Source organism: Chiroxiphia lanceolata, chromosome 19, assembly GCF_009829145.1.
Source record: "Chiroxiphia lanceolata isolate bChiLan1 chromosome 19, bChiLan1.pri, whole genome shotgun sequence".
NCBI lineage: Eukaryota > Metazoa > Chordata > Aves > Passeriformes > Pipridae > Chiroxiphia > Chiroxiphia lanceolata.
This window is the reverse complement of record NC_045655.1, coordinates 3,071,206-3,084,874: the sequence shown is the minus strand read 5'-3', so window position 1 is coordinate 3,084,874 and position 13,669 is coordinate 3,071,206. Positions and strand designations below refer to the sequence as shown.

Here is a 13,669-nt window from a genome sequence, read left to right as displayed (position 1 = left end):
AGAGTGTAGAATGGTCATTTACATTTTCATCTCAGTGTTGATGAGACATCTCACGTTTTGGACTTGGCACAACTGGTTTTGTTTGCATATCCATAATTTTCTTCTTCATTATGTGCAATTCTGTGTCCAGTTCTGGGCAAGAGAGAGGAGGAGCTATAGGAGAGAGTCCAGAGGAGCCCATAAAGGTGATGGGGTGTCTGGAGCATTTTGGATGAGGAGAGACTGCAGGAGCTGGGCTTCAATCTGCAGAAGATGGAGAGGGGATCCCATAAATCCATACAAATATCTCCAAGGGGTGTCAGAGGATGGTGTCATATTTTCCAGTGGTGCTCAGTGAAAGGAGCAATGGCCATAAATTAATACGCAGGAAGCTCCACCTCAACACGAGGAAGAACTTCTCTCCATGGAGGTGGCAGAGCCCTGGAACAGCTGCCCAGGGAGGGTGTGGAGTCTCCTCTCTGGAGACATTCCAACCCCACCTGGATGTGTTCCTGTGTCACCTGCTCCAGGTGACCCTGCCTGGGCAGGGGGTTGGACCCTCCCAACCCAAACAATCCCGCGATTATTTAAAAACAAACAAACAAACAAACAAACAGACAAACAAAGCCCCCAAAACAAAACCAGGGCATTTATTTCGTGCCGGAAAAAGAGCCGGATGAGACGAAAAGAGCATGTCTTTGGCTACTTTGCCATGCCGCTTTCACGTAGAGTTTCACATTTAGGTGTATAAAACTCTCAGTAACCCAGGGGAACGGCCGTCCCTGACGGCAGGGACAGCCCCGGGACAGCCCCGTCCCTCACGGTAGGGACAGCCCCGGGACAGCCGTCCCTCGGGGTAAGGACAGCCCCGGGACAGCCCCGTCCCTCGGGGTAAGGACAGCCCCGGCCCAGCCCCGACAGAGACCCGGCCCAGCCCCGGGCCGGCCCCGCAATGGCCGCTCCGCCTCCTCCGCCGCCGACCCGGAAGGCGTCTGGAGGTCGCGCGGCAAGATGGCGGCGCCCAGGCGCTGAGGGGAGGCGGCGGAGCAGCCGCGGCCATGAGCGCCGCCCGCCCGCCCCGGGCGCTCGCAGGTACCGCGGGGATGGCAGTGGGGGGCCGGTGGGGCGGGCAGGGCTGGGGACACCCTGGGGCTGCTCTGGAGAGCGGCACGCGGAGCCTGCATGTCCCTGTGTGTGTCGTGCATGGGGCATCCATGTGTGACCTTCTGTATGGGGATGCCTGTGTGTGTCCTGTACGGAGCATCCGTGTGTGTCCTGCTGTGTGGGGATATCTGTGTGTGCCCTGCATGGAGCATCCGTGTGTGTCGTTCTTTATGGGGATACCTGTGTGTGTCCTGTATGGAGCATCCATGTGTGCCCTTCTGTATGGGAATACTTGTGTGTATCCCGTATGGAGATCCCTTCTGTATGGGGTTACCCGTGTGTGTTCTGTATGGGGGATGTGTGTGTATCCTTTTGTAATAGAGGTACCTGTGTATGTTCTTCTGTATGAGGATACTTGTCTGTGTCCTGTATGGAGATCCCTGTGTGAGCCCTTCTGTATGGAGATACCTGTGTGTGTCCTGTATGGGGGATTTAAATATGTGTCCTTCTGTAGGGGGGATCCTTGTGTGTGTCTCTCTGTATATGGGATCCCTGTATGTATCCCTTTGTATAGGGGATCCTTGTGTGCCCTTCTGTATGGAGGATCCTTGTGTATGTCCTGTATGGGGATCCTTGTGTGTGTTCTGTATAGGGGTCCCTTGTGTGTATCCCTCTGTATGGGAGAATGAATGGGAGATCCCTCTGTCAGTCCTTCTGTATGGGGGATCCCTGTGTGTGTCTTTCTGTTTGGGGATACTTGCCTGTGTCCTTTATATACCATATAGGGATCCCTTGTGTGTGTCCTTCTGTATGGGGGATCCCTGTGCACGTCCCTCTGTGGGGGATCCCTGTGTGTGTCCTGTGTGGAGGTTCCTGTGGGTATCCCTGTGGGTATCCCTCTGTTTGGGGAATCCCTGTGTGTATCCCTCTATATGGGAGATCCCTGTGTGTGTTTTTCAATATAGGGATCCTTGTATGTGTCCTATATAGGGGTCCCTTGTGTGTGTCCCTCTTTATGGGGAATCTCTGTGTGTGTCCTTCTTTATGGGGAATCTTTATGTGTATCCCTCTATGGGCAATCCCTGTGTATGTCCTTCTTTAGGGGAATCCCTGTGTATATGGGGGAATCCCTGTATGTGGGATCCCTGTGTATATCCCTCTGTATAGGGGATCCCTGTGTATGTCCCTACATATGGAGGATTCCTGAGTGCCACACTGGACTCTGTCCTCTACGTGCTGCCCCATGGCAGCTGCTTCCTCTCAGTGCTGCTTTGCCAAGATAATTTTGTCAGTAGTATATAGAGATAGCAGTGGAATAATGCTACTGTTCTACAGTCCTACAGCCCCAAGGCTGACAGAGCTTGAGGAGTATTGGGACAATGCTCTCAGGCACATGGTGGGATTCTTGGGGATGTCCTGTGCAGGGCCTGGAGTTGGGCTCTGTGATCCTTGTGGGTTCTTTCCAATTCCACGTGTTCTGTGACTGTGAAAATGCATCTGAGGGAGCTGAGAGATTTGGAAGAAAACACAAAAAGTCATTAGGGCATGCTTACAGTTGGGTTTGGGGCCTGTCATGAGAAGAAGGACATTGAGGGGCTGGAGTGGGTTCAGAGAAGGGAACAGAGCTGGGGAAGGGGCTGGAGCAGCAGGAGCAGCTGAGGGAGCTGGGGGGGCTCAGCCTGGAGAAAAGGAGGCTCAGGGGGGACCTTCTTACTCTCTCCAACTCTGTGACAGGAGGGGGGAATCAGGTGGGAGTCAGGCTCTGCTCCCAGGTACAGGATGAGAGGAAACAGCCTCAAATTGTTCCAGGAGAGATTTCCATTGGATATTAGGGAGGATGACTTCACTGGAAGGGTGGTCAGGCACTGGCACAGGCTGCCCAGGGCAGTGGTGGAATCACTGTCCCTGGAAGAGTTCAAAAAACGTGTGGATGTGGTGCTTAGGGGCATGAGCTCGTGATGGTTGGACTTGTGATCTTAGAAGTCTTTTCCCTCCCTATTGATTCCACGATTCCGTGATTCTCCCCTTTCAAGTCTTTACCCTGGAGCAGCAAAAGTTTCTCCCCTCCCGACCCACCCCGAGTCCCATTTGTTGGGGTGTCCTGTGTCACAGCTGAGAGCAGACACTGAATTAGGAGCAAACTCAGTGGCAGAGAATAAATGTGAATCTAATGTTACCTTTTTTCCTTTTCTCCTTTAAATAGGACTGTTTGTGTGGCGTCTGAAGGGCGCTGGCACACGGCACATCCCGTGCCCCTTCCTGCACCTCTGCCGGGCAGCCAACGACAGGTTGATTACATTTCAGTACTTTAACTTTCTCAAACGAATGGTAAGTCAGGGAGGGGATTGATCCCGTGTTTCTCATTCATCCCAGGTCAAAATGGAGATTAGTTGATAAAAGCAGTATTTTTCTTACCAACCCAACTCAGGTAATTCCAAGCGTCTCCTTTTCTTGCTGATTCGGGGTTAAAGGGTTGGTATCTAAAATATTTGAGGCTGGACAGTTCCTTGTGCTACAGAGTCTCCTCTGCTTGACACAAATCTTCCTGTGCCTTTGCAGCAGGATGCTCATCTCCTGCCAAAAAACATGAACTACAATTATTTTTAAATTGTTATTTATAGAAATGCCAATAAGAAAGTCACTTCTTGGCCAGCAGTCGTACAAGTGGTAGATGGAACTCACTTGTGGAGGAGGTGTGTTGTGAGTTAATCAGTTAATTTGAGTCAAAACTCCTGAGCTCGTTAAGTCAATGGGTTTCATTTACAGTGTGCTGTTAGTTTTAGGTATTAGGAAAGCTGTGATTATCATTCAGACCTTTCAGATTGCATCTTCTCCTTTGACCAGTTGCATCACATGTAAGTGGATGGTAGTAAAAGACTTATTTTGCTCTTCCCTGAGTTGTGTTCTCTTTATTGCACTTTGGAGCTTCATCTATGAAATGTGGGTAAGACTAAGTCTTACAGTGACTGCTTTACCTGTAAGGAGCTTGTACAGCTGTGAATCAAGAGATCTTTCCAGGCTTCTGGGGTTACCACCACTTCTCAAATACTTATTTGTGCTGCTGATTTGATCTGTATTCACATCACTCATTCACAGTTTCATCTCCCTCTTACTCATTAGAATTATTAATGTGCACTTTAAACCAGGATTAGTTGAAAGCTCTGTCTTTTTATGCCTCTTGTGCTTGAAATATAGAGAATATTTTGGGGAAGAAAATAGAAAGGAGAAGCTAAATGGTCTTTTTCTTATTCTGTGTGAATTCTGAGACCTTTAAATGAGAGGAAACAACTGTCTCCTAACTCTGTGTTCAAAGTATGTTCATTTGAACTCCTGTTGAAATTTACTGTCTAGTTAATTAACATAAAGCTTGGCATAAGTAGTAATAGAGTAATGTGGGAGATGATTTTATATCATGCCAGGTAGATGGTATTTTCTGGCATTTTTCTGATTTTTTTTTTCATCTCTTAAAGGTGCAAAAATCAAGGGCCTATATGGGAGACTGGAATTGTTATGGGTTTAAGGTGTTAAAGGTGAATTTTGTTTGATCAAAGGTTGCATTTGATGATCTTGGAGGTCTTTTCCAACCTTAATGATTCTGTGAATTGACCAGTTGTAAATCAGATGATATTACCTGGTGGTTTTGAATATGAACGAAGGGTTTGCTATTGAAGCTGGGGGGGAGTGTTAGTAAATTTAACCAGAAGCAATTATCCAAGTTTAAGTAAACATTATTGATGCAGTTGTGAGTTGTAAATCTGCCTTTGTAATATTTTGACCAACTTCAGAAGCCTTTTTGCTTACACAGTATGTGTTTGAAATTCAGGCTCACATCATGGGAAGTAATTCTCTTAACAATGAGAATATTACAGCAATAATAGTGGTGGTGTTAAGAGTGTGAAATGGGTGGAAATATCTTCTTACCTATTCATTTGAACATCTCTCACTGTCTTTAGTATGTAACTCAGCACAACAGAGACCTCAGCCAACGAGCCAAACCCAAGTCGGACCCGGTTGTGTCTCCTTTTCACGAGCTGGATCAGGAAAAAAAGGTGATGCACAAGATTAGCCCCATTTCACCTGCTCATCAGCCTTGGCCTGAGACATCAGGGAGAAATGAGCTGAGAGAAGGGAAGTCACCTGCAGAAACTGAGGCCACAGCAGTGAGAGCAGAGCCCAGAGAGGACAGACAGTGGAAGGAGATGAAGCTGCGGCTGGACGAGCTGCCGGGAATTTTGGCACGTTTGTCCAAAATCAAGCTCACAGGTATCACTGGTCTTTTTCTATCATTTCTTTTTTTATCACACTATCCTGTGTGATAGCAGAGTTCTTTAGCAAGTTACTGGTACAGTGTGGCTTTTGCTGTGATAATTCCCACCTTCCTGATACAAAATTCCATCGAATGTGTGCTGGCAAAATTGTTTTGTGGAAGCATTTGGTAGTTTTCCCATTAAATTTGTTTAAAGACAATGAGGAGGAGCTTGCCACAAGCAGGTATTTTACAAAACCTACAGTGAAACTGGGTCAGGAAGTGAATTTACAAATATTGTGTTCAGTGTTTAAAGTTGTCTTATTAAAGTTTACCAATATTCCGTCTTATTTACATACCTTTCACTTTAGTACTGCTTGTTGTGAAATGAGTATTAGAAGTCCCAACGAAAGATAATCCAAATAGTTTCCTGTATTACAAAGAAAAATGTTTGAGTCTGACCAATTGAATTTTATAAAATAAGATATAATTTACTTTTCAATCAGTTCTAGTGTTGTCTCTTCCAACCAGCAGTTTGTTAAGCAGTTGCTTTGCTGCCTTAACTACATTTTGCCTTGTTCTGATAGTAATATTTAACAACTATAAATTACTCCTTTGCCAATAGGTAGTGCTATATGTACTTTTATTTCTAAGGAAACTCTGATGATCTGATCATCTTGTCTACATCAATTCAAGAGCAGAAATGTAATTTCCTGAGTTCTTACCTTGGTGCTCTTTCCAGTGCGTGGAATAAATTCCTGATAACAAGATTGTTCTTTGCCATAACAATTTGTGAATTCAGTTCACTTTTTAAAACTTTTTGTCTTGCACTATATAAGTTTTCATTGTTTGTTGCTCCATGGAAAAATTGTGCTGACCACATGGAGTGTATAATGGTCGTTTACATTTTCATCTCAGCCTTGATGAGACATCTCATGGTTTGGACTTGGCACAACTGATCTCGTTTGTACATCTCAATTTTCTTCCTCATTGTTTTTAGAAAACCTCAGGGCATTTATTTTGTGCTGGTAAAGAGTCTGATGAGATGAAAGCATGTCTTTGATAATTTAGCATGTCACTTTTATATATTAGCCTTGGTAAATTCAAATTTGGGTGTATAAAGCTCTCACTAGCACATTCAGCAGTTATCAGGGTTATTTGCAACAGCTTTGTGTCACATTCAGCCTCAATTATTGCCTCATCTTTCTTTCTACATTATACAGGTCTTGCCTTTTTCTCCCCCACACTGTATAGTTTTAGTAATGCTTTGTTTCTGTAGGGCTTATCATGGATAACTTGTAAGTGCTGTATGAACAATTAGCTCTTCTGGCATATTTTCAGTGAGGTGATTTTATTTAAGTGGTTCTTATGTGAACTTGAAGGCTGTGCCAGCTATTGGGGTAGAACTAAATTAAAAATTCTCACTAGATCCAGAAATGAAAAGTTAAAATGCCACGATTAAGGGACCAGAGAGAAAGAAAATGAACTATTACTTTAAGCACTTGATGTGTTTGTTCTTACATTTGCTGACATCCCTGACAGGAATGCTCAGTGTGACCACATCCTAATGCTGCTGGTGCTCCTCAAAACAGGAGTTTGAACAACTGCAGCAAGATGCCAGAATGTATTTACTGGGAGAAAGTAATTTCATGTGATGCTTTTTTGTGTGGCCTCAGCGTTGCTGCAGAACTCTTCAGCAGTTTCCAGTAGGCTCTATTAAATGCAAAAAGCAATTTTGACAGGCAAGCCCCTCTCTGGATTTAAAATAGGCTGTAGAAGGCAAAGGTTAATGAATTTCATTCCCTTCAGGACTGTTGTTTTGAGATGTAAACTTAACTGCTCGTTTCTGAACAGCTGTAGAATTTTTAATCTGACTTCCAAGGCTGCAGGGGAAGGGGCTGTGTCTTTTTAGCCTCTCTCTGCTGGCACTGGAAGAGTTCTTGAGCCAAGGTAGGTGTGGTGAACGTTGTACCTGTGGAACAGGTATAGAGAGATACAGAAAAACACCTTGACCTCTTTTCTCATTTTGATCTCTGTGTATTTGGTGTGGAGATTTTTTTGCATGTGGAAAGTGTAAAAGAATAAGTTGGATGAAGAGGGGTTTGTAGGAGGGGAGTTCACTTGATGGTCTTTATTGATCGTGGGGTAGCACAGGAAAGGAGCAGGAATAATCCTGGGTGTAGTGTAGCAAGAAACAGGATTAGCTTTTCTTCCAACATTTAGACAAATTATATATTCTGTAAAGAATATGGTGGAGTAATTCTTTGATTTTTATTTTTTTTAAAGAAGAATAAATTCTCTGAGGTCAGTTTTTAACTTACAAATGACACACAACTGAGTTCCTTTCACCCATGAAGTTCTGATAGATCTCATATCCTGTGTGGTTTTTTTGGCAGACTCTTTATTTATACTTTTTGGAGTATGAAATAACAAAAAAACAAACTCTGCATTATGCTAAAATGGGACTTCCTTATGCCCTGTTCTTTTCCCGCTGCTGAAGGAAGGGGATTGTTTGTTTGTGTTCTGAACTGTACTTCACCTTTGAAAGGAAATGAGTTTAGCTATTTCCATACCCTCCTGCTTCATGTAAACTGCAGCTCTTGTGACTCTGCCATTAGAAGCTCTGCCTTTAAAACAGGAGTAGATTTTTGTTTATATTCTTTTGCCATAGAAAACAATTAGGGAACTTTTAATTACCTGTCGCATAATCTGCCTTTTTGGGTTCAGTTTCCATCCTGTCCTATCTCTGTGGTGTTCTGTGTTGGCTGCTCTTTTAACAACTGTATCCTGCCATCCAGGCACTTGGAAAGCTGATGCATGTGGCTGATAGGTTTTGAGAATTATAAATGTCATTGTTTTCAACTCGATCCTAAAGTTTATGTGTTATGCAACCTAAAATAGGAGAGGGACACAAGGTATGGGGATAGGAGGAAATTCTAGTGATTTTTAATGCACACACATGAAGAATTTCAGGTTGTCTCGTTTTCTTTACTTAAATCTACACTTGAAGTTAATGTTTCCTCCAGGGATTACAGATAAAAAGCTCAGATGAGCTGTATGCAAAAACACAGGAAAATCCAAGTTCAGTTTTTAATTTGGGGGAACTGTGATGAAGGCATGGTATGAAAAATGCTGAGTGTCCCCTGAGATATTCCTCTATGGTTTGTGAACATTTCCTTGTTCTTGCTCCTGTGGTAGGTTGGTCTTTTGGAGAGGACAACCAGGTTGGCACAGGTTGCCCAGAGAAGCTGTGGCTGTCCCTGGATCCCTGGAAGTATCCAAGGCCAGGTTGGACAGGGCTTGGAGCAACCTGGGCTAGTGGAAGGTGTCCCTGCCCATGGCAGGGGGTGGGACTGAATGGGCTTGAAGGTCCCTTCCAACCCAAACCATCCCATGATTCTATGATGTACAGCACCTGATGTGTTCAAGGAAAGAGTGGACGTGGCACTCAGTGCTCTGGTCTGGTGAACAAGGTGTTGGTCAGTCAAAGGTTGGACTTGATGGTCTCAGAGATCTTTTCCAAACTGATTGAATCTGTGATTCTGTAGCACCTGCTTGAGAAGTAGATCAACATGGGTGGACAAATATGATAATTTATGAGCATCTTCAGTTTTGGAAACTGAACTGGAGCATTTCTTTTCATGTGTCTTCTTATAAGAGAATAACCCTGTCTCTTGTACTAGAAAACAGCTGGAATTAATTGGCTGTGTTGCTTCTGTCTGGATTTGTGCCTGTGCAATAGTGAGGCTTTAGCACAAAAGTGCTGAACTGGAAATCAGAAGCCTGAGATATTTGACACTGTTTTAAGATGTGATTGTGCACATCCTGCTTCATCTCTTAGCTGATGTGTCTTGGTGACACAGTGACAGAGATCCAGCTTTGCATAGCTTTGGGTGTTACCAAACAACAAATAAGGGGCCTGTGTTGTGTTTATAGGTTAAAAATCTGGTAACATATTTTTTTTTTCACTCTAGTGAAAAATCCATTTGCTTTAGTGGAGTTTCCAGTATGTTCCCACTTTATTCTGGAATAATAGCATTTATTATGGCATTTATTCTTTAAATGGTGACTTCAGTATAACCAGAAACTTTGACAAAGATGTATTGGTAGATATTGTTCCCACTATTACTAGTGCACGTTTATTCTCAGTTCTAAATATATTTCATATACTTGTCAAAGTAGTTCTCATTTTGTGATTAATATGCCAGTAACTATTATCCCATCAAAGAAACAAAAGCTGAGTAGTGGTGGCTTTCTGGCAGTTTATTTTCCACGCTACCAGAAAAACTAATGAAATAAAAATAAACCCTTATTACAGCTTATTTTTAGCAGATCAATTTAAAATTGTTGGATGGATGTTTGTAATACTGCACTGGAATTTTATATGATATAATGCAAAGGTTATGTGCAGGTTGTAATGTGCATCAAAGCTTTGATATGCCCTAACAAACCTGAGTTTATAAAGGACACGTTGGTCAGGTGTGTAGCACAAATACTGGTGCTACACTTGATTTTCCAGAAACCAAAGTGTAAAAACTCTGGAAGGAAAATTCCATCATTTCGGAAAGCTACTTTCCTTCAAGGACTGTATAAACACTTGCAGTAAAGGAGTGAAATTGTTTCCTAAATTAAAGTAGAAATGCATTTGCTTTTGTCCTTCTGTGTGTGCTGATATATCACCAGTACAGGAGTAGAAGGGGGTTCTAAAGCAGAATTGATTTCCTTTGGCTTTCTATGGTTTTATTTTGGCTTGGCTGCTTTTTAATAGGAGGTAGGCAAAATAAGGCAAAGTGATTCACATGCTATAAATACAAATACAGGGATTTATAAAAGCAGATCACATTGTGATGGAGTGGAAAAGGAATGTAAAGAACACACCAGGCTTTTTGACTGTATTTTTATGCTAGAAACATTATAATTCACTCTTTGTCACCAATCCATTAGCATTTTCTTTTTCATTTACATTGAAACGGGAGACAAATGTCCCCTGTTCATTTTTGTTAAAGCTAAAAATGTTTAAAGGGCTGAAAATTAGGTTTAGGCTGAGATCATAAGTTTAAGTCTTGGCTTCTTTTTGAAGAGTGAATATAATGCCAACTCTCATCAAGCCTTGAAAGGATCGATTCCATCTATTATGCAATAAGGTGAAGTTAATTTGGCCCCTAAAGCACTAAACTAACAGGGATTAAAAAACAAACAGAGTCAATGACCTCATTCCCTTGATGTGATCTCAATTAAATATACTTTTCCTCCACGAGGGAAGTTGAAGAGTAAATTATTGCTTCCACAGTTAAAGAAAATAAACTTCCCAATCCAAAGGGAGCATTTTCCTATTTACTGCTGCTGTGTTGCATTGGAATATCTGGGCAATGAGGGAAGCAGGGAATGCCTGGTGTGCAAACCCTGCCCAGACAACAGAAAATACCTGCTTTAATGGGATAGGGGAGAGGATGTGCTGCAACCTTTCTAAATGAGCTCCTGATAAGTCAAAGTGAAATGACTGGCTGAAATTAATCTGGAGAAATCAATGGGGACTTTAATTAGTGCTGTAGCTGTACAGTATTTGAATTTCTTTGGGGTCAGGGTAGTGCTAATGTTACACTGACTGTTTGCCAATCTGCTCCACCTTTCTTCTCCAGTAAATGAGCTGGTGTTTTCCCATAATAAATTGGTGTAAAGTGCTCTCTAAGATAAGTTTTAATTAAATTCTTGTCTGGAAATGAGTGTGTGATTTATTATGCAAAAAAAATGAATGTAATCACTCTTGGAAATGCAAACGCCACCATTCACTGTCATTTTCAGTGCGTTTTTTAACTCCTCAGTTGTACCAATGCATTTTGTGTTTTCCTGTGCACTCTACTAAGAAGTTTGGAAGCTAAGCTGGTGTGGTATTTATGTAATAAATGGGTCTAGTCTTTCAGGATAACCAGTGTTTGTCTGGTGGGCCAGCAGAACCTGTGGTTATTTCAGAGCTGCTCAGAGGGTAAAGCTCTGTCACAGATCCTCTGTATTTTAGAAGTAGCCTGGGACTCCATAACAAGGCTAAAGAATTAATGCTTATAATTATATTATGTATATTCTTATAATAATATTCAGTCACCAAGGGATTTTAATGCTTAGAGAAAAGTTTTGATGAGCAGCAAGTTTTCTTCACAGTGTTTTTAGTATTAAATCCTAAGGTTCTTATGCAGGCACGGCTCTTAAAATGAGCACTTTGCATCCTTGCTGGCAGGTCACTGCCATGACATTTAGTTTTTCATCTCAAGTAACACTACTTAACAGATAATCCAGGTATTTTCAGTCAGCAAAGGTTATTTATTTGTATTTAACTTCAGACAGATGGTAGACTTTGTAGGACTCAGGAAGATGAGAACATTTTGATGCTTTGATTTGAGCTGGCTGAGTTCTGGAACATGCAGTTACATGCAGAATATAATTTAAATACTTTCTCTTTAATAGCTATTAATTTCAGATTGTAAGACTCAAGGTCATGAGGAAGATATTCCATAAGTGTGCTGACTTTTATAGTATAAGAAATTTGCCATGTCATATTATTTCTTGCCAAAAGTGACGTTTGTGAGACCTGTTATTTGGCAAATTACAATATTAGGATTGAGAGTTAGGTAACTTTCATTTTAGGGATGTAATTTGCAGTACTGTACTAAAGTTATAATTTTGGATGACAAAACTGAAATGGATTTTTGTGAATGCACTCAAATTTTGAGGCCTTTAAGTGCCTTTGGGTCCATGAGATGATGTGATTGTGCCTTCAGCCCAAAGTGGGCAAGTCAAGTGGGAGCAAAGATGGTGCAGGGAAATTACTGTAGCTACATGCCCTGAGTCTCCTTTTAGCTCTGCACTGCTTAAATCCCTGCTATAATTTGATATAAAACATCATCTGGGGATTTTTCTTACTATTTTTCTTCCCCCTTAGGCTTTGCAGTGACGTGTGAGTTACTGGAACAAATGCATGTCCTGTACATGTTGAGTGGGGCAGTTTGGTCCTGGGGCAAATCCATAGAACAGGGAATGAAGAAACATAAATGAGGCTCATCTGACACTTGTCTTTTTGGTTACCCTCACCCTTCCCTGTTTCAGCTGACACTTTGCAAAGGTTAAGGACTCATCCCACAGGTGTTGCTGTTTAAGTTCTTTTCTATCTTTTTCCACCTTTTCTTTACCTACCAAACCTCAGATTTGAGGACATCCTTTTATTATTTAAAAAAATTGATAAGTAACTAAGGTTGAGACTGAAAATAATACATAATTTGGAGGGCAATCAACTGGCAGGAGCTCAGGTGTTGAACAAAGTGCATTTTCTGGTGGGTTCCCTGGTGAGCTTGATTGCCCAGCCAGCAAAGCTCAGCCTACTCAGATTGAAAAACTTGATTTCATCAGGATAGCACATCCTGTGGAATGTTTACTGAGAATATTCCATGAAGCTTTCTTGTTCTCACCTCTTCTACTAATGTGCTGATGTTTCTGGGTTTCTTGTTTCATCCCTGTCAGTTCTTCTGATTTTTGACTTCTCTATGTGGAGTGTTAATATTAATTGTACTCAGTTCCTGGAGCTACTGTGATCCATAAAAGTGGCAAAAACTTAATCTGCACATGGGTTCTTAGAGTTTGAAAGCCTTGCTTATAGTGTTGTGCACAAAGGAGGTGGTTTCTGGTGTTCTCTGACCTGTGCTCTCGCTGTGTTGCAGCTCTGGTCGTCAGCACCGCGTCCGCCGGCTTTGCCATGGCCCCGGTCCCTTTTGACCTGCCCTGTTTCCTGCTGGCCTCCCTTGGAACTGGCCTGGCATCCTGTGCTGCCAACTCCATCAACCAGGTCAGTCCATCCTCATCTCTGCAGCAAACTGGTGTCGTCCTGGCTCCTGAAATGCTGACTGGGTGGCTGGGAGTGCTGTGCCTTCAGCTGCCGTGTGAGCTCGGGGCTGCTAAAGCTGACACCACCAAAGGAGTGTGTGCCTGGGAATTCAAGGGGAGTTGCTAGGCACGGTGTGTTTATACAGAATGGAGCTGATGAGGTTTTAAGCCTCCCAATAATAATGTTTATCTTGGTAATACCGAGCCTGGATCATTGAAAATGGCAGAGGAAGAACTGGGTAATTGGAGTGTAAGAATAGCCAGCGGGGCTCCAGCCTCAAGGGCCTGGTTCTTTAGATGTGTTGTTGCATGACCTTGTTGGATCTGTGTAAAGAGTGGCTCAGAGCACCTCTCTAAATGTCAGTTGGGGGACTTTGGTGGGGTTTTGTCCAGGCTGGAGTCAGGTATCTCCTGCACATCTGCAGAACGTACTGAAAATCTCCGTCCTGTGAAGGTTGTTCCATGACAATG

General features: G+C 42.7%; 1 protein-coding gene across 1 annotated transcript in view; it reads left to right on the top strand.

The window, feature by feature from the left end:
- The first annotated feature begins 963 nt into the window (after nt 1-963).
- LOC116796295 (protoheme IX farnesyltransferase, mitochondrial) overlaps nt 964-13,669 on the top strand; it is a 104,226-nt gene continuing 91,520 nt past the window's right edge. Inside the window, exons 1-4 of the mRNA XM_032706802.1 lie at nt 964-1,071; nt 3,287-3,411; nt 5,037-5,346; nt 13,036-13,160. Of these exons, the coding sequence (XP_032562693.1) occupies nt 1,038-1,071; nt 3,287-3,411; nt 5,037-5,346; nt 13,036-13,160 (594 nt within the window). The 5' untranslated portion in view covers nt 964-1,037. The remainder of the gene's footprint in view (nt 1,072-3,286; nt 3,412-5,036; nt 5,347-13,035; nt 13,161-13,669) is intronic.